The sequence below is a fragment of the Varroa jacobsoni genome, unplaced genomic scaffold (genome assembly GCF_002532875.2).
Source record: "Varroa jacobsoni isolate VJ856 unplaced genomic scaffold, vjacob_1.0 scaffold_289, whole genome shotgun sequence".
NCBI lineage: Eukaryota > Metazoa > Arthropoda > Arachnida > Mesostigmata > Varroidae > Varroa > Varroa jacobsoni.
Window position 1 is genome coordinate 39,413 of NW_019213191.1, and position 19,938 is coordinate 59,350.

The 19,938-nt window shown below is 40.4% G+C and overlaps 2 protein-coding genes across 7 annotated transcripts; one reads left to right on the forward strand and one right to left on the reverse strand.

Moving 5' to 3' along the window:
- Positions 1-120: 120 nt before the first annotated feature.
- LOC111259047 (CCR4-NOT transcription complex subunit 2) lies at positions 121-16,001 on the forward strand. Of its 4 annotated transcripts, XM_086967707.1 has the most exons (7): positions 121-955; positions 5,590-5,667; positions 6,667-7,052; positions 7,588-7,760; positions 8,455-8,481; positions 9,333-9,517; positions 9,971-16,001. In XM_086967707.1, exons 3-7 carry the CDS (start codon positions 6,673-6,675, stop codon positions 10,718-10,720), a joined length of 1,515 nt encoding a protein of 504 aa, XP_086823833.1. In that variant the 5' UTR covers positions 121-955; positions 5,590-5,667; positions 6,667-6,672; the 3' UTR covers positions 10,721-16,001. The 4 variants fall into 4 exon arrangements, with proteins under 4 accessions (XP_086823833.1, XP_086823834.1, XP_022686458.2 ...); XM_086967708.1 differs by lacking the exon at positions 5,590-5,667; XM_022830723.2 differs by lacking the exons at positions 121-955; positions 5,590-5,667 and having other exon boundaries at positions 5,705-7,052.
- Positions 6,837-19,927, reverse strand: LOC111259046 (regulator of gene activity). Of its 3 annotated transcripts, XM_086967709.1 has the most exons (4): positions 19,695-19,780; positions 19,493-19,550; positions 18,003-18,760; positions 6,837-6,973 (listed from the first exon to the last, which is right to left on the reverse strand). In XM_086967709.1, exons 3-4 carry the CDS (start codon positions 18,721-18,723, stop codon positions 6,948-6,950), a joined length of 747 nt encoding a protein of 248 aa, XP_086823835.1. In that variant the 5' UTR covers positions 18,724-18,760; positions 19,493-19,550; positions 19,695-19,780; the 3' UTR covers positions 6,837-6,947. The 3 variants fall into 3 exon arrangements, with proteins under 3 accessions (XP_086823835.1, XP_022686457.2, XP_086823836.1); XM_022830722.2 differs by lacking the exon at positions 19,695-19,780 and having other exon boundaries at positions 19,493-19,692; XM_086967710.1 differs by lacking the exon at positions 6,837-6,973 and having other exon boundaries at positions 17,033-18,760; positions 19,695-19,927.
- Positions 19,928-19,938: the final 11 nt, after the last annotated feature.

The following is a 19,938-nucleotide window of genomic DNA, read 5'->3' on the forward strand; positions in this document are numbered from 1 at the left end:
CCCGTTAACTTGGAAACTTCTTTAAGCCACTAAAATCTAGCTTACATGACCTTAGTTATAGTAAACAAACGCCGCGTAAGGCTGAGGTGTATGAAGGAGGCACTTTTTTACATTTTTTTTTTTATATAGACTATTTTTATTGAAAATACAAGCTTTCATTTTAATATTTAAGGAAAATTGCCTTATTGTTCTACATCACTGCAACGAACGTCAACACCAAAATGTAATCTGCAAATGCAATTACAACTTTTTCGCTTCGCAGCGGTTGGCCTGATGAACACCCACACCAAGAAAGTGTATTTATCATAGTTCCAAGAAAGCACGCGAGTGCTAATATCCCGCGAAGAGTGCAGTCTGTCTCAGTTAGAGTGGACCTTTTAGTTCCCCGCACTAAAACAGTTCTTTTTGCTCAGCGCTGATTGTGATCCCTGCTAGGATCGAATTATTTGCGCGTTTATTGCGCCGAGTTAACGATGAATTTGTTTTGATGTAGTCCATCAAATAATTAGATTTTCACTGATTTTTGTTTCCGTTATCAACCATTTCCTATGTTCCGCTGTATGCTTTGCGCCTGCTATTTGCATCATATGTTCCTTTGTATTCGATCAGCTAGTAGCTCGTACTCGGCTCTAGCCGAGACAAGCTCCAGCAAGCGTATAGCTGTGCCAAGCCGCATTGTACGCAGTCCTAAGTGTAAACATTGCCTACTCTGGCCGATTCGAATTTTCCCGCCTGGCGGGCGACGTTGTTCAACCTTCTCTATGCGGCCTTCGCCAGCTATTATGTACGTTCGACGACGAGAAAGACGACGTAGGGAGTGTGTTATTATTTTGTGAGTTAGAGTGGATTGTTATAGTGGTGCGTACTGGGGGAATCTATGTTTTGGCGTTACAGAGCGAACATCGACGTGATCGAGTGACGAGTGTTACGTCGTGCGAGCAACACCGCCAAACTGGTGAGTCGTGGTTTATGCACAGCCTACTCCGAATTCATCTGTTGTGTGGACGAAGCTACACTGTCAATCGTTTGGCCTTCGCCGCCGGGGGGAGGGGGGTAGTAGTCCAGCGGAGCTCTATGTGTTGCTGCTGTGTGCTACTGTTGGGTCAGACAGAAAGGCCAACAGTAAATGCAATTGCAGCTAGACAGCTCAGCAATCTTTCCAGAAGAAGAGCATAAATTCCTCCTGCTGCCCCCCATCCCCGACATCCTCTCCCCCCGTCCGAACCGTAGTGTTCCTCATCACCCGCCAGTGTACAGAGGAACTGCCGTAGCGACAACGACCCGAACTTTGGGTGACTTGGCCGTCGTTGCGGTTGGGTCTTGAGTGCTGAATCTATCCGAATACGGTTGTCTGTGGCGCGCTCGAATCCGTGATCTCATCGTAGCACCGGTTCAGTGCCTCTGCTGTATTCACGCTAATCGATTAACTAAGTGCTGCTTGATGAGCCTGACGGCCGCTATTGCGATTGCGACTTCTAATAGCCGCAGCGTTTCTGTGTGTATCAGCGCCGTATCATTGGGCCGATTGATGACTGAGAACTGTGAGAAAAATTATTTGAAGAAGGACCAACTATGGCTGGCATCAGTAGCAACAGCAGCAGGCCAGCACCAACCAATGGGTGTTAATACCGTCGGTTCCCTTTCCCCCTCAAACGACTCGAGCCTTCAGATCTTACTTCAAAATAGGCACAGGTGATGATCGACGGTTGCAATAATGGTTTACCCGCCCGCTACTAGGATACATAGGCCAGTGCCAGTAAGAAGTTGTTATTGCTACGATTACAAGCACTACATCTAGGTGTAAATAATGGTGTTTGTGTGTGCGTGTAGTAGATTTCTTGATTGAAATCTCGAAGACAACTGGCAGTTATTGCAGCAGCTGCAACTGTTGTAGCCATATGCGGCAGTCAAATGTGTTGCTTGGTTGTTTTGAGCTGGGCTGATTGATACTCGTCGTAGAGTTCCCGTTGTGTGTGCGTGTGCATCTGTGTGTTATTGATGTCGGTGGATAGAACTGGCTTGTGACACTGGGAGATGGAGAGGGGCTGCTAGAGTGATTGGGGGTGGGGGTTGTTGGTCGAAGCTTGTCGGTGTTGTTGTTGTTGGCGTACATAGAAGCCTGAGGTCTCCGCTGTTGGCGTACACTTCTTGTTCAGGCTTCCATTGCTGTGCATATTCCTGCCCATTCATTCTCGTGATTCGAAACAAACGCCGCCAGTCGCCACTTCGCGAAGACTAAGCAACATACAGACACGGCTGTGTCCGTGTATCTGGCTTTGTGTGCGGTGCTATACCGTGTGCTTGCATGTATGTCCATCTGTCTGTCTGTGTGATGATCGCGACGGCGGCGGCAGCGGCGGCGACGACAACAACAACGCTGATAATTATAGTGTTGTTGTTGTTGTTAGCGCGGCTGAAACTGACCCAGGTATTTTAATAAACAGCGCCAACAGGCCTTACCGTAGAGGTATTGATTATATATCATTGATCATTGTTTGGATTATTATTACTTAACCCTGCGTCTGAGATGGGTGTGTTGTTACTGTTGCTGCTACACCTCTCGGGTGTCCACTTAACAAACCCATTTAAGATCACCACCGTTGTTATTGTGGACTGCAAGTGGTTGCTGTGAGCTGGCTTACGCGCTCTTAGCCGTCGCATAAGTCTCAGATTAGCCTGTCTTGTCTGGCTTCATGTTCGCTGTTGTCCATAGAACATCTAACGTCGACAAAAGCGAGTAATGCTGAACCTTCAGCTGGCGACAAGCATTCGTAAATGAATGCAGCTATTTTTCTTTATTTGTTGCTTTTGGAAAAGGGCAAACATTTGAAGGTCTCTCTGTTTGTTCAACGAGATTCGTGTTTTCAGTCGAATTGGCTACAGCATGATGTTTTGTTTGCTGTGGACATATAGATCTTTGGCTCTACATGCCATAATAGACGGTCGTAGATGGAAAATCAGCAATTTATTATCATAAGGAACAGGAATTCCAGCAGTTAGTTAGTGTTGTTTGGCTGGTAAGCCGTTTCAGCTCGAAGCATACATAATACATTATATATGAGATTTTAGAATGGAGCAATAACGGGGCTTTTAGCAATTATTGTTGTACAAAAGCCGCTCAACATTCGGACGTTGCCTTGTAGTTATTGCTACTTTAACGTTAAGTCTACTGTGGTAGACAAATGAGGAATCATGCTTTATCTGGAGATTGTACTTTATATTATCCTGTAATTGTAACTGATTCATACTGTCAATACAGAAATAGTTGCTAATGGTGCATACAAGTTTCAATAAAATGCTGCCTTTTGTAGGCGTATGCGTGTATGGGCCTGAATATGTAAATAGGCGCGGTACCGATGGTTACATTTTAGTATAAAGAATCCGCCGTCCTCGAAACCCATGTACGTAAACCCTTTACGTTGAGGGATGAAGGGTAGACGACGTCTGTGATAACCACTGAAATTTCAGGCATCGATTAGCTTCCGAGAAATATGTCTTACTATTATTTATTTATTTGAGTTTATTGAAGTGCGCTTCTTCAATTAGCAAAATTATAGATTATCAAAGCAGATTTCCGGCATAATTATTTTTAGAACTGCCACACAATTTCATCCGAATCGTTTTTCGATTATCAATCCAAGAGCATACTATACTTAATAATCATATGCGATCTGTGTAATTTTTTATATATTTTTATCCTGAGCAAAAAAAAATTAATTTGACATATAATATAACCGGGCAACATTTTCGGAATCTTATTTTGCTTACCCGGTTTAATTTTCTTTGACCAAATCTTCCGAAGCAAACGACGTCTGTCCAACATGACCGGTCGAATAGCATTTTTCATATCGCTAGAAAGCCATTATAATATTTCAATTAACAGATAAGGAACGAGTATCAGTCAGCTTTGTAATCATAAAGACTGTAACCAGTGAAACTGGTCAAATTTTCTCTGCTGTTGATGTTGTCGTCGTCGTCGTCAACGCATACACGTGATGACGCGTATCCGGTCTCTTGCATGTACCAAAATGCGGACAGACAACTGTCTCTCTTTGAAAATGTCCCGAAAGCGCTCGCAGTTCGAGTTTGCTGGCAAGCGAACTTCGACCCTAGTTGAGAAAAAACCTGGATATGTTTCTTCTTTAATATTTTCGATATACTCGATAAAAAAATTATCATGATAATAACAATAGCAACAGCGACCGCAGCAGCAGCTGCAGGAAGACTGCTATATTGCTACAACCTGATGGGCATGGTTATTCCTGTCGCTGTCGCTGTTGCGTGTGCTCCAGCTGCAACGGCTGCGGTTCGTCGGCGATGGCGGTGGCCAACGATGTTATTGTTGTTGTTAATTCGGCTGCGGCAGTAGCTGTGATTTTACCGGCGACGGCGGCAGCAGCAGCAGCGGCGCGTTGGTTAAAGTGTCGGTAGAAATGGAAATGATGCTTCATCAAGTCAAGTAAGTTGACAGGAACTCAACCAGTCCACTTGGGTGGGATAGAGTATACTGGATGGATGTTATGTCTGTGTCAGTAGTACCAGAAGCATTCGTACGAAATGGCCATGCAGAGCCTAAATGCCAACGATATATGAGTTAATGGCATGAAGTGCCCGCGAGGTGGAAATCGGGTGAGGCCAGATGGATATCGAGGGGGAAACAAATAGATCTATCCATGGTGGTACACGGTAACTGGCTACGTGTAGAACTGTGGTAACGACGGCGGTTGGGAAGGTCCTGTAATTAACTATATCAATATTAAGCAATACAAAGTGTCAGCGTATGTACGTTGCCTTAAAAACTACGCGGTTCACTGACAGCGATTGAGTAACTAATCGACTGGAGCCCGCTGGAAGAATTTCGCGTCATAAATGCGCGGTTCAAATGTATAATGAAGTATCGATAATGGTACTTTTTGCCGGCGGTACAATATGCATATCATCAGATATATGATTTCGAAACAAAATGGTGAGCAACCGCACTAGAGTATAAGAACGAGTTGAAGCGACTCTGGTGAGAAATAAAAGGCGGAATGCAACACCACCTACTTGTCGTATTGCATATTATGTAAATATTTATATTAATTAATTGATTATTTATGACGAAATGATTTCCTTCTGAACATATTTTGAATCCATATGGAGAGGTTATCGATATGATGATGGTTGTAATGATGTTGATCATGAGTACAGATATGTGTGAAGAAATGAAGATTATGTTAATTTATATACTCTGTTTAAAGCTAATTTTATATAGGTCAGTTGAATAGTTTAAGAATAAGATATAGTAATTATACATAATATATAGTAGTAACATTGTATATATATATTTGTGTTACAGCACCTATAAAAATATTCTTTATATTTAGCAAAACATAAAAAATATTCCAGCTGTAAGTTGTATTCTACCCATGACTCCCGTGAATGTATAGACTGTGTCCGACTGAGATGTTTTAATACGAAAAATGTTAATCTGAATTTTCAAATTTTTATGTATTTTATTAGAAGATGAATACATTCTTGGCAACCAGCCAAAAACTTGAGTACTTGCCACAGCCAATATAATTGACCTGCTGTGGCTTTTTCTATTAGAGGCTGAAAGTTCAAGAGGGTAGCACCCGCAGCGACAGGGCGCTACGCCGGACATTCGGGCCTTCTGGACTTTCTGGGGTGAGTCACAAGTTCGTATCCTTTAGACGTGCGACATATTAGCACATGAGATCGCGACAGGCCAATTTTCGTCACCGAAAATCTGTCACATTTTGTACGAATAGTTGCTACTATTACTAAAAAATATGCCGCTAGTGTATATCAGTAATAATTAGCTTTACTTCCTATTTAATTCAACACTAAACAGACGGATTAGTTTATTTCTTCAGCAGTGCGTTCAAGGATTCAATTCGTATGCAATTGGCGCTATTCACGTAGTGCTCGGGCGTTCTCCAATACATACATTGTTGTAGATGCTTTTTATGCTATTCGTAAACGACCTGAGAATATCTAGGTGCAGCAAACGCTAACCGTGACTCGTTTTTGGTGAATAATTGAGGTCTCTTTGGTTGTCGTAAATAGAAAAATACGGGCAACGGGCTGAATAGAGCAACAAGTAACCTTGACTAATTTGTATTAGCATGAAGTCAAAAATAATTTTAACTAATTTAGGATAAAGATAAATAAGCAATACTCTGCGCTAAGAAGCAGAGGTTTATAACACCTCCTTGTCGCACCTTTTCTTTCTTTTCACTTTTCGCTTTCCTGGTGGTACAGTTAATCCTAAATAGCTTGAAACTATCATAAATAGCGAATTATCTTCTATACAAGAGGCTCTTGCTTTTCCCTTTCACTTGTACTGGGCCCAGTACTGGACTACGGAGCTTTATTTTGTAACAAAATGCTATGTACACAAGAGTTGTTCAGGAAAAAGCAATTTTCGCATCTTTCGCCTTGCATATAATATTACTGGTACATGAGCGGGTTTTCTTAAGCATCTGTCTTAATTACTGGAGACGCTTTTTTAAGAAAAATATAGAGAGCGAATGGATTTCGAAGCATTTATCCAATATCTATCTATCTATAGCATTATGCGCCTTCTATTGCAGTTTTTGTGCGGTTCAGCAAATGACATTAACAATATCTGTTTTTTTACTTGTTCTTTCATTTTGTTTCCAGGCAACGATGAGCTCGCCATCTCCGTCGCAGTTGGCATACGGCCAACCAACGGGCAGTTCGCTAATTCCCTTTTTCGTAGGCTCTCCTGGCCCGCAGGGCGGCGGTGCCATGGGCGCCAGTGGTGGACTCGGCGGGCCTATGGGCTCTGGAATGGGCAATCCCCGAGACCAAGGCCTACAGCAACCTCCACAACGAGCAGATGTAGCAGACATGGAACGCTTCCAGCAAGGATCGAATCGGATAGGAACGCCAACATTGGCTGGGGGTGGGGCCAGTAGAGGTCAGATGGCCGTCGGTGGTTCTAGACCTATCGGACCCCACAGCAATAACAACAACAATAACAATAACAACAATAGTACCTCACAACAAAATAGTAACAACCAACGGTAGGTTCGAGAAAAACCTCTCACCTGCGTGTATTTGGATAACACTTAATAATGTTAAGCGGCTGAACATTGTTCTGTATGAGTTATTGTAGTAATAATATAGTTTACTAAGTTGAAAATCTTATTCTATTTAAATAACACAAGTGAAGACCTTGGTATCTACCAAGGTTATTGAAGTGTTATTTTAAGTTATCCAAGTAGTATATTTGACGTAATTGAATTATTTGGACATGTGCAATCAAATGAACAATCATATTCCTTTGTATATCCTACTATGCGCATTGCACTTATAAAAAAAATTGCCGCATATCCAAATGCTTGTACTTGAAAATTATTTGTATGTTATGTATTTACATTTTTTTGCTAGCTTTATTTGTACCTAAGGAGAATATTTTAGTGAACTTCTTCTAAATTATACTACACTTTTTAAATGTGAAAATTAATTATCAATATTAGCTTTGCTCATCGATTCTTTGTGTACTAATGACCTATATTTGACGGCATACGTGCGCACCCATGTGATCTCCCTTTACAGGTTCAGTGAGCAAAGTCCGATGCTATGGCGTAATGGCGGTGGAGGTGGGGGTAGTGGCCCTCGGGGGAACCCCTTCAACTCGAATCCTTCCCTCGACCTTTCCGAGTTTCCATCATTAACTAACCGCGACTCAGCAGCCAACATTAACCCTATGTCCGGCAGAACACCTTACGGTGAGTTTATATCACTGGTGCTATATGATACGTATATCTTCGAAGTCAATGATACCATACTTTGCTCTGTGCTACATCCTCCGCGATATTAGCCATAGCATCGTTGTGCAGTGCTTGTGCAATGCTACATTTCGCATGACGCGCGCTATGCCGCGTGTATTAGCCAAGATATGTTGAAAGATTGACTTCATCGATGTATCTATTTAATTGTATTATGGAGCAACAGATTTTACTATTTCGTTCATTTTCATCCGACCTGAAAGACTATCTCGATTTTAGGAAACTATCGAAATTGATATTTACGAAGTTATTATTATAATTATCACATTTTACGAACACTGAGTTCTAAGATAAAGAGTAACGGGAGGGCGGAACGAGGTAAAGAACACGATATTTTGAACACTTTCGGCGATTTCGACAGGAACAGTCACTTTGCACTAACGAAGTGAGAGATAAAAAAAATCGTTGCTATACTACGATTATCTATTGTAGAATTAGGCCAGATTTGCTTTGGGCCGAAGAGCTAAGACCTGCCATATTTAGTATAGCGTATACAGTTGTAAGCCTACAGTTGTCTGTGGTATTGTAATTAGTGACACACGTTGTTGGTGGTAGATAGTAATATAAGTAGACATAATACGGTGTGTACCATTTTGCATCCGAACTCATATTGTGATTTTAACTATTTTTGCAGTTGTGAGACTCAATCAACATTTTGCATGTGGGTATTATGTTTATCTTCTGCGTTTTGCCCCTCCATTCCTTGCCCTCCCTTTTTCAGTCCTTACATTTTACTCTGTTGTTTTTTTCTATATCGATCAGTGTTTTCGAAGAGAGCACCTGCTATTTTGCGAGCATTTAGAACTATACGACAGATACCTCAAAGCTTATTCAGACTTATTACGAAAACGTTGGATTTATAATTATATATCAACGAAAATGGCGTTTACCTAACGTATAATGCACTGTTCAAAAATCCAGAGAAACACGCTGTTACAACAATTAATATCATTACGTTAGTTGGTGTTGATTTCCAATCAATCTCATATAGATTTTTTCTGTTGCGAGTAAAAGGTACTGAAATTCTGTGGCATTGGCTGTTTCCGAAGTTTCCACGAACCCGTAAAAGCAATTTTTCAATTTCATTATTGATTAAATTTTGTCAGTTCCGACGCCATATTCGATAAAAGGAGATTAGCTTTATCACACGTTAGCTCCTCGAAAACACTGGACATCGTGGAATGCATTGCGTTCTTATCTAATTTCGTAGATTTAAAGAAAAATATATAATTTATATGTATTAATAGAAACAGATCACATTTTTACGTACGTGTACACAAATATTTAGCTATTAATGTACATTACCATTTCTATTATCGCACATTTTGAAGACTTTTATCTACTGCATCCCATTGAACTAATATATTCCTTCTTTGTTACCCTCTATGAAGCTAATCCATATGATAAGTGCAGGTGATAAATGAGAAGTTCTAATGTTGGTTTACCCCTTCCTGCCTGGTATTCCCTGCTCATCTGCTCACACCGGTACTGATTTGGTCATCGGTTCTGCAGTTGGCATGGTAAAAAACCCTAATAGCGAAGCTAGTGAATTTCACATTCAAAACGAGGACTTCCCTGCGTTACCTGGCTCGAACCATAGCAATCTCGGCAATCAACAGAGTCCAAGCACAACAGGACCCCAACAGGATACTAGCGGCAACCCCGGAAGCAATTCTCAGCAGCAGATCTCGCAACAGGTGATATATAGTTCGTAACTATTTTTAACCTGTACGAGATCGTTTAAAATTCTACCATTCGCCGTCCGCTCTACTTCAAGCCCACATTATGCAGCCGTAGACAAAGGTCACAAGGTTTCATTAAGCCTTCATATTGTTAGCGACCCTAGAGTTAGAACTTGGCTGGAGATCAATCTAGCAAACAACTACTCAAAGGGCTGGATAACAACATAGAAACAAAGTCACAAAATCTTCATCTTACATGGGTTTTTCCTATATTTTATTCTAGAATTTTGTAGTAGAAAAAAATCTGCTATTTGTGATTTATTGTCATTCACTGGCGTTCGTAAGATTGTTGCTTTGCTTTGTGCATTGGGTGAATTGAATCATTCCGCGAAAATCTATGCTTAGAGAAATAAATTAGAGACAGGTAACCTCTCAATCTAACCCATCGGACTTCTTACCTGTTTCCAGGTAAATAACGCAAAGAATGGCCTTTCAAATGGACACATTATGACGGGTGATAAGAGTGTCAACGGAGGGCCGCTAAAAGGGGACCCGGCAGGACTAGCATCTCATCAAGGCAACCCGAGCGGTCAGAGTGCTGTTGGTAGTCGGAAGCAGATCATAACGACGAAAGACGGCCGGGTAAGCAATATCCCTCCCGGTATGATTCGCGATCAGTACGGCATGGTTGGTCTGTTGACCTTCATCCGCGTAGCAGAAAGCGAACCGAATCTTGTGACGTTGGCACTAGGTTCGGACCTGACAACACTTGGGTTAAATCTTAACTCGCAAGAGAATCTGTTCACGGTATTCGGTGGACCCTGGGCCGAGCAGGCATTACGGCCGCATGAGATGGAGTACAGCGTGCCGACGGAGTACCTCATTAACTCACAGATCAAAGACAAACTATCGCCTATCAAATTGCACCGCTATAGTGAAGACACACTATTCTTTCTGTTCTATATGTATGGTGGGGACATTATGCAGCTTGTGGCCGCATCCGAATTGTATAATCGGGATTGGCGGTTCCATCGCGACGAGCGGGTGTGGATCACGCGGGCCGGCATCAATCCGACAGAGAAGACTAGTACGTACGAACGAGGTACATATTATTTCTTTGACCCCGTCAACTGGCGGAAGGTTGCGAAGGAGTTCCACCTTGAGTATGAGCGACTCGAGGAGCGTCCACCTCCACTAAGTTTCCCTAGCGGCTTGTGATCAAGCAATTCGTCGTCGTAGTACAGGCCAGACCATTCGTCCCGTTTATCTCGTTCAAGTCGTAGCTATCGCGGATGGATGGTCGGCCGTTTTGTCAGTCAATTGTCAGTCAATCTTAATGGTTCGATTGATTGGTGATAGATATGGTTCTTCAGGTGATTCAGGCCAGCATTCAGAAAGGCGTCGGTGTGCGTTGTATATTTGATTGCTGGCCAGCCACTGGCTCGAAAGCTGCCTCATCCGAGCCTTGCGGGACCCTGACGAACCGGCTGGTCTGGTGGACGGTTAGGTCTGAGCTCTGTAGCTGCACTCTACATATGCCGCCTTCTTCAAGTGCTTACCTGTAGGTGGCTAGCAGAACGAAGTAAGGGCCAAAGCTGATCCACCGACCAGCCGGCGCGTCGTTGTGTGAGGAAACAACTCTGTGTAGGTTTCTTGTAGGGGGTCCGAGGCCAGCTAGCCGTGTCTACTGTGTGTGTATGAAGATGATGATGAAAATGAAAAGAAGAAGAGGAGGCGAGCGCTGCTGGCTGATCTCTCCGTGGATGAGGGGCACGAGTCTTGGCAGCAGTCTGTCACATATTTAAGAGCTGAATCGGTTGGTGGGCGCTGCTCGGTCGCGGTGAATGTAGTTAGTGGTTGATTGATATTCCACGCTATTCCGTTGTATTCCACGCTATTCCACATACGAAAAACGTCAAAACGTTGTGTGGTGAGGCCCTTTCGTCGAAAAGGACCCTTTGTCCGCTCCTATAGCAAGCTACTACAACTAAAGCTACAATTACAACTGCGATTTGCATCTGCATCTGCTACTGCTCTACCACAGCTAAATATCAGTCATCTCGTCTTCTGTCCGTTTCGATACCTCTCTATATTCACTTTGTCGTAGGCCTGAGATGTCTGAAGAAGAAGACAAAGAAAAGGAACGGAAACATACAACAAACAGCAAATAAATCATGGCGCGTGAAGGGGCAACTCGGCCTTCATAAGCTCGCCAGATGTTCGCCGTCGGTCTTATCCGCTATCCACCATGTTTTGTATATGTAAAGCAGACAAATTCATCACGTCAATAACAAACAGAAGCGACCTCAAAAGTAAAACAAACAGGGAAATATTAAAAGAAAGAGATTTTGACAGTAAACAAAGAAGGCCACAAGGGACCAAGCCACCATTGGAAAGTAAATATATCGGAGCGAAATCATTTGCTTTTCCGTTGTTAGTGGATTTTACTCAATTCTCCACAGATGCACTTAGACTGATCCAGCGATTACAACAACAATAGTAATTATTATTACAATATTAAAAGTTATATTTTCAGTATTAAGAATGGCTTGTCCGTGTATTCGTACAATACTGCACACAAAATTCGGATTTAGTTTTGTTTTGAAATAAACTACCCGACTAGTTAGCAAGTTAGCTAAGCAATATAAAGGCAAATAATGGTCAGGATGTGTAAAGAACAAAAAGACTGTAACGAGAGTGAATCCAGTGTCATGGTCAGGAACGTTTGGGAATGTCAGACATGGGATTATTTTTTCTTGTTGTTACAAAAATAAACCCTGTCATAGGAAATGTATAATAACAATAACAACCATTAGTAATATAATAATTTAAACATTAATGGCTATACTGTTCCATTACTGCGTCCATTGTTAGCCACCTAGCTTCAATTGCATTTATTAGCTTACTCAGATTCTTAATTTAGCACTGACCTCATCCAAACAATGCTGACCTCGGCACTAAGCGCACTTTTTTTGGGTTTTTCAAGGGTTTTCTTTTTGCTTTTTACACATGCTGGACCCAATTTTTTTGCTCAGCCAGCTTGCCAGATGAATAGCTCATTTCAAAGCAAATAACAATTTGAATCTCTTACGCATTAGAGAACCAATACACAGAAAAAATATCACCATTTTTGTTCATACTATTACCATTATTATTGTAATCGCTTCATCAGTATTTATGAAAGCGGAATCGTGAGAAATTTAGTCAAATTCATGCATAAAAGGAAACAAATTAAAATTTAACATCCGTTTGCTAGAAGTTCCTTTGTTGACAACCGTGCCTTTGAGTATATCGATTGCACGAGCACGTTAAAATAGCTTACCAGTCAATTGATGAAACAACCCTGAAAACATTCATTTTTTATACTTGATTTTGCTTCGAAAGATTTGCTTGCCAATAGTTGTTTAATTCCCTGTAGTTTTTTGTTTGTGTGTTTTAAATTCAGTTATGAAGATTTTGTTGGCAATTGACTAGGGAGGGGCAATATATATAGGGAACGATAACTAAGTGATGGGAATGACGCCGAAATAAGAATCTGACTCCGTAAGAAAATGCAATCAAGACAGATTGGTTCACAAGAGTCGCAGTAGCAGTTTAACATAATTTTCATATTTTGAGATGACAAAAATTATATTTTGATGGAGATTTGATTTTGGTATTAAAATGTAGTACTGAAAGATAGAAAAGAATAGAAAATCATGGGGAGAATAGGGAGAATGGTGGCGGTGAACTACCAGTTGTGCCGTAAGCCTGAAAGCAGTGTTTTGTTTTAGTTCGGAGATATAAAAAATGAACACGAAAAGAATAAAAATGAAGCAAGTAGAAAATTTATTTTTTGCTTGCTGCATTTTTGTTCTTCATCGAGGTCAGTAGTGTTTGGCCTGCTGCTATTGTTGCTTTCAATACAGTCCGGCTTTTAATACAATTTGACTGAAGTTGCCGATGGATGCCTCAGCTAATACAAGGCCCTGCCTACGGATAAACACGCGCCCTGTCATTTTGAGTTTTGTTGTAAAATTTTCGTTGATAACTAAGTGAGGAGGAATAACACGGCACAATGATAAGGTGACGAGGTCAACGCTAAATTAAGGATCTGGCAAATGCAATTGAAGCAAAGTGGTAAACAATAGCCGCAGTAGCGAAACAGTAGAACCATCAATGTTTAAATAATACAGCAGAGAATACAGTGGTGGGATACAAGTGTGTAAGTTTAAATGGAACAAAGACTGTGAATAGAATATTATTAGTATATATAACTGTGTTTATTATTGTAACAGCAACAAGAAACTGTAAAAGTGAAAATCATCCCGTATATGTATTTCTTCTTTCACCTTTGAGCGAACGACGATGACGACGATGAAAACAATCCTACAGTAACAACAACAACAACAACAACAACCACAACAACAGCCACAACAACAACAACAAACAAAAACACACGACGATATTTGACGGTTCAGACGGCGGCAGAAATCGCGCTTGGCCCAAGATGTGGTTATGTCTGCTATTTTTATTGATTATATGCACAAAGCAATGAAAGAAAACAAGCAAAAAACGAACGAAAACAATTATAATGCTGGTGATAATAATAGTGAATAAAATACCTGCACAACGCGTAAGTGACGGCAACCGACATAAGAAAGAGAGAGAGAGAGAGAGAGAGTGAAAATAGGCAAAGACAAAAACGAAAAACACTTAGCAACGAAAATTTGTGCTGGCATTCGGCTGAAGAGCGGGGTAACAAAAAGTCAGTGAAGAATCTCTACTCTTTATTTGCTCTCACCTTCGTTACTGCGCAGCTAGCGCCTGATAAATTCGAGTCGGTTTGTAGTTTCAAGGTTTGAAATGTACTAATTCACCTATTAATAATTGATCGGACCATAAGAGAAATTCAGCTGAAATCAGAGTCAAATAAGGCAGAAAACAACTAGAAGGCGAATGAAAATTCATTTAACAACTAGAATAATCTTTTTAAAAGGCAAATCGCCAAACTGCTGCTTCTGACGGTGTTCGTAATGATAATGATGATGAGACAGCTAATGATGGTGATCATGATGCGAATGATTAACAATTAACGATGCTGAGAAGAATCGATCGATTGCTTTGATAGTGGTAATGCAATGATGATACTGATGACAATGTAAAGATGGAGAACATAAATATATTATAAAATATAATACTACATTGATGGATGGAGCTGCTGCAACTCTCAAACTCAAACTCGCGCGCGTCACTGTGGACCAACGAGCTGTACAGTCATTCCGGGGGTTCATGGACGCGTGTCTTCTGTGAATATGTAAAGTGTTGATCACTCTGAGGGAAAACGCGTGCTGCTACGGGAAATAGGGTGGGATAGTGACGGGAGATTTAATGACGCATACGACAAGAATAATTATGAAGAAAAACATCACTGTCAAGACAACTACAACATTGAGACATCATCAACATTCACAACGAAGACAACAACAACAACAACGACAACATCAATAACATTAACAACAATAACAACATACAGGGGACAATAGAAGTAAAAAAAAATAGGACTGAAACATCAATAGCGATTAGGAGAAGTAAGAACAAAACGACCAATGTTTAAAAGAAAAGTAACTACATATATACATATATATATAAATATAAAAAGAAAATATAAATATTAAGTAAATAAATGCCGTAGTGTATCTCAATACATAAACGGACCCGGTTTACATTTCCTGTTTGTTACTAGCGATGAGGATGAAAGTAACTGCAATATTAATTTTCATTTATTCTATTATGTGTTGTTAAAAATTGAGAAAATGAGTCGCGTTATTCAAATTGTACCAAGGTCGAATTACACTATTACAATAAGTAACTAGTTAATATATATATATATCATAGTTATAACAACAGTCGTTATTGACTGTTGTTACAATCGCGGTACCGTGCATGTGTGCGAACCTCACCGCAAAGAGCAAAATATCGAAGTCTAAAGCCGGGTTGAATTTTTTGACCCAATGTTCATAATCCTTAGCTCGAATCATGCCTCGGAAAATGAACAGTTTCTACCGGTAATCAGCCAATTGAGGGATACATGACAACAACGTCACTCGAACACTCATCTCGACCACAAACAATGACGCCAAGACAGACAATCACACAACTGCATTGACATTCGCAAACGCACATGATTTAGACTTTTCAACTATTCCATTGGCATAAAGACCTGCTAGCCATTTCGTGTAGCGGAAACGACGCCGATGGAAACAGGAACAGCCACAGAAACAACAACAATAACAACGATATAAATACCCATAATACAACAATAAAACTCCAGCAACAAAAAGCAAAGTGGAATTACACACGACAGCATGAGAAAACAACTGGACTAAGCGGCATCAACAACTGCTATATATATGTATGTATATATATACACTATCACCAGTGGACGGAATAGAGGCAAACCAACTGATTGAGGCAAAACAAAGGTAAATAAATCTTATTTCATCCGTCGTACAAATAATATCCGTTTCTTTTTCTCGTTAGCTGGAGAGAACCTAAAAAGTGTGAATTATGATAAATAGATGTAGGATCATTTGGTATAAAACACTGTGGACGCGTCTAGTAACTACGACTTGTTGAATTCGGCAACAACGAGTTTTCACTTAACCTTTCCAAGGCAAACATCTCTATATTTAACGGGCTTTCGCAATTCCCTTTCGTTGTTGTTTCAAAAAATGCTGTTAAATTTTCTGCTGGGCGTATATGCAAATTTGCACCTTAGTTGAGCGAGCTAATTTATTTGAGATGAAACTCTCTATTATAATTCTACCGTATATTATTAAAAAACGTCCGATATTCTTTGTACTGGCTATTTGAACTTACTCATTGACTCGATGTTCTTCTCGTTACCGTAACTAAAGTCTCTTAACACAGATGCCCCACCATTTGGATAATTGCAGAACTATTTTTTGCCTGATAATAATATCTGACGTTACTGAAAATTTTAACAGACCTAAACATTTTTTAGTAATTTTACACCATTGATTTTTCGGATCAGCTTTCTTAAGGACTCATTTGAACTTTAGTGACAGAACTCCGGTACATTTAAGAATCCGTATAGTATTAGCGCAGCATTATATAAACAGTTGAAAGAATCAGCTATACAATACGTGTTTGACAAGAATACGAAGGGCCGTTCGATAGGTGGGAGAACTAAAATCAGGTAAAACTGAAATGTAAAGAAACATGTTTATATGAACGAAAAAAAAAATACTATTAGAAATTAGAGTATAAAAGCAAAACAAGCAAGCACTTCACCCGTTATATGCCTTAGATAATTTCCTTTCCAGTTGCGCTTAGCTATTTGCAGATACAATAATATAATATACAAGTCCCTATTATGCGAAATACTGTGAGAACAAGTAGCTAACCATTAATGCTTAATTTTTGCTCATCCAATTTCTTATCAATTTAGTGAGATAGCTCTAATAAATAAAACACTGATTAGGATTTAGCTCCGCAGACAGCAACATGATAAATAATACCATCGAGTTTTCAAATAACAAATTACATTATATTTATTCTAACAATAACAGGTGCTCAACTCACGATTCGTTTCCTTATGATCTGAATATAATTTTTTATATGGTGCCTATAGAAAAGTAGCTTCTAGCCATTTTCTAGCATCTGATTAATTCAGACATACATTTTTACATTAATAATGGCATAGGTTTAATTTTGCTTGATTCCCAATGTTTTTTACGGTCCAAGATGACACGACCCGATGAATCGCACAAGTGAAAATTAGGACAGTGGTTGCAAGCTACAATCAATTTGTACAGAACTCTGCTATTCAACAGGAAATGTTTTGGTGATTGTTTGTTGAGGCTTCAGATTTTAGTCGATCAACAGGCTTGAGACGTATTATATTCTTAACTGGCTTCGTAAAAAGTTCAGCTTACCAAAATGCTACCTTTGTGGAAACTACCAGCGTTATCTTGGCACTGGACAGTTCATTTGTTCACTGACAGTTTGTCATTGTGGTAGGCCCAACTTTTTTAAACTGGCTTACTTTTAGATTAACAACAACAGGGACGGGTCGAAAATTTCTGCTACGAGCCCTCAGCGATGAACTTCTAATTTTCTCGTACAGCTGTGATCGTCGCAGAAGTTCCCTTTAATAATTTGCTTTTGGCCTAGTTGACAAACGACGGTTAATTGTGGCTTTACGAAAATCTGGATAGCTTATTGGCTCTTGATACCGAAGCGCGCACTAGTGGCGGACGTTTTATGAATTTTTGTTGAGGAAAATTTGAAGATTACGTTGACAAAAGTCGAAATTAGTTCAACGCTTCCATTTTATGCAATTAAACTTATATGCTCAATGCATAAATGAAGAGATCCAACCCACAGTCAGTTATTATATATGCATATGAAAATCAGCAGCTGTTTGCACGCTATAAATATTTTACTTCGCGGCTATATCGTCTACTGGTGTGATTATCGTTCGCATATTACAAACCTGTAGGAAAACTGAGCCTCGGTGGATGCTTTTCAAGCTGCTCGTAAGGAAGCGGACACGACTTGGTTTCTTGGCGCCAGTTTAGCGGGTCGAAGAACTCAAATGTATGGTTATTGCAGTCGGATTTCGAGTCAGTCAGTTTGAGCCAAACTTGTTCACGGCGATGAAACAGCCATTCGCGCCGATGCAGCTCCCTTGAAGCGGTCAGTTGCATGACGCTGCCACCACACGTATAGAAGAGAAAGAATAACGTGTCTTCGGTCAGGTTTGTCATCTTAATTAGCGGTAGGCGAAGCGGTTGTATTTTGTTGAAATTCTCGCTGAAACGATACTCGTCCGGAACGTCAGCTTCAATTTCGTGCAACCCTAAGCTACGTTCCTGTATTGTGCCGTTGAATGTGTCTAGTACGTTGTCCGTTGAGTGGAACTCAGGCATTAACTTTGTGGGCTTCATGCCAAACGTCACTAAGCGTCTGCCTGGGTGTTTATCAGCCCATTTAAGGTGGTTGTAAAGTTCTAGCAAGCCATATGGACCGCATGTCTGTCCCGCTAGACTTTCTTTTGGCTCGCAAAGCTCAGCTTTCATGATAAAACGTTTTTCGGCGAGGTTATCTTGGAAATGGGCATTTGGGAAGCAACAATGTCCGGCACAATTTTCGTCTATTCGTGAAAAACATAGATCATTTGGAGTAACATCGCCATCTTTCTCCATCATGCTCATCACTAAATATGATTGTTTACGTGGTTGATTGACCTTTCTGAAATGATTGATTCAAAATAAATGCACCACTATTGATACAATGGTCACCAATATAAGAAAAACTATACTACTACTACTATTAATAGAAAAATAAGAATCATTTTTAGTCCACGACAAAGGCGATAAAGCAATATCTAAAGGCATTACTATAGTAGGAATAAAAAAACTCGATTTCTTCATTTTGTTTTGTTCATCATAATATCCCTTCAAGCCTGGGCATCTTGATATTCTGTCCAAACAGATTTCCTTACATTTCGAGCTAAGTCAAGAAAACCAAAGCGTTAGTCTATTGAAGTTGGAAAAGAGTCTTGTAAAGGATGGTTAAAAAAATTCGCTTCGGATTTCGAGAGCAGGTCGATCCCAGCCAAATGTCTCGTAGAGTTCATCTGTTCAACAGTGTCGGTCTATTCTTGGGACTCTTCATATACCCGTATAAGAATTGTCTGGAGAGCTTAAACTACAATCAGTAGTAGCCTGAAAATATGATTGCGGCGTTCGTTCGTGCGTGGCGCATTCCATAAATGCGGGTATTTTGTGTCACTGCTGCGCTTGTAAGATGCATTAGGCAGTTGTCAGGATCAGAAGAAAGTAGAAAGAACGAATGTTACTTTAGAATAAATCTATGAATTTCTAATTAAAGGCATGAGAAAGGTCGATTGCAAATGTGTCGAACGGGCCCCTGCTTTGGATTGTATAAAACAGTTGCTATATTCAGATTTGTTGTACTCGCCTTGCAGATGTGAGCCTTTAGGTCCGTCGTTACCACCGTTTGTTTAGCTAAGCGACATCTGTTGACCGAATACGTTTTTCACTGTGTTAATAAATTTCCAAATCGTCCTATTGTAAGCGACTGAAAAGCACATCGCATGCAGTGACTGGGCATACTTTGCAGGCTAGTGTTCATCGCAATTCGAACATTGAGCTGATCTTACCCTTCCTCGCCTTTGTTCGACTGAGCGAACACATTATGTGACAAACAGGAGCCGAAAGGCCCGACGATTGGTTCTCTGGCCGAAGTCCTTGCTTGAATCAGCTGACACATTAATCGGAAGACCTGATATGCGAGACAGAATTGACCCCATCGCTTCTTTGTTAACGTGCAATATGCGTCAGATTGTACCATACCTGTTCCAACCAAAACGTTCACTTTGTCGGAATAACCCATTTCTCTGGGCT

Bases quoted from the DNA above. Each gene is read 5' to 3' on its own strand.
- LOC111259047 (XM_022830723.2), top strand. From the start codon at position 6,394: ATGTACACAAGAGTTGTTCAGGAAAAAGCAATTTTCGCATCTTTCGCC. The intron at 7,761-8,454 runs GTGAGTTTATAT...CTATTTTTGCAG, and splicing joins GTCCGGCAGAACACCTTACG to TTGTGAGACTCAATCAACAT. The intron at 9,518-9,970 runs GTGATATATAGT...ACCTGTTTCCAG, and splicing joins AGCAGCAGATCTCGCAACAG to GTAAATAACGCAAAGAATGG.
- LOC111259046 (XM_086967709.1), bottom strand. From the start codon at position 18,723: ATGAGCATGATGGAGAAAGATGGCGATGTTACTCCAAATGATCTATGT. The intron at 6,974-18,002 runs GTTTGTAATATG...GGGGTCCGATAG, and splicing joins GAGGCTCAGTTTTCCTACAG to GTCTAGAACCACCGACGGCC.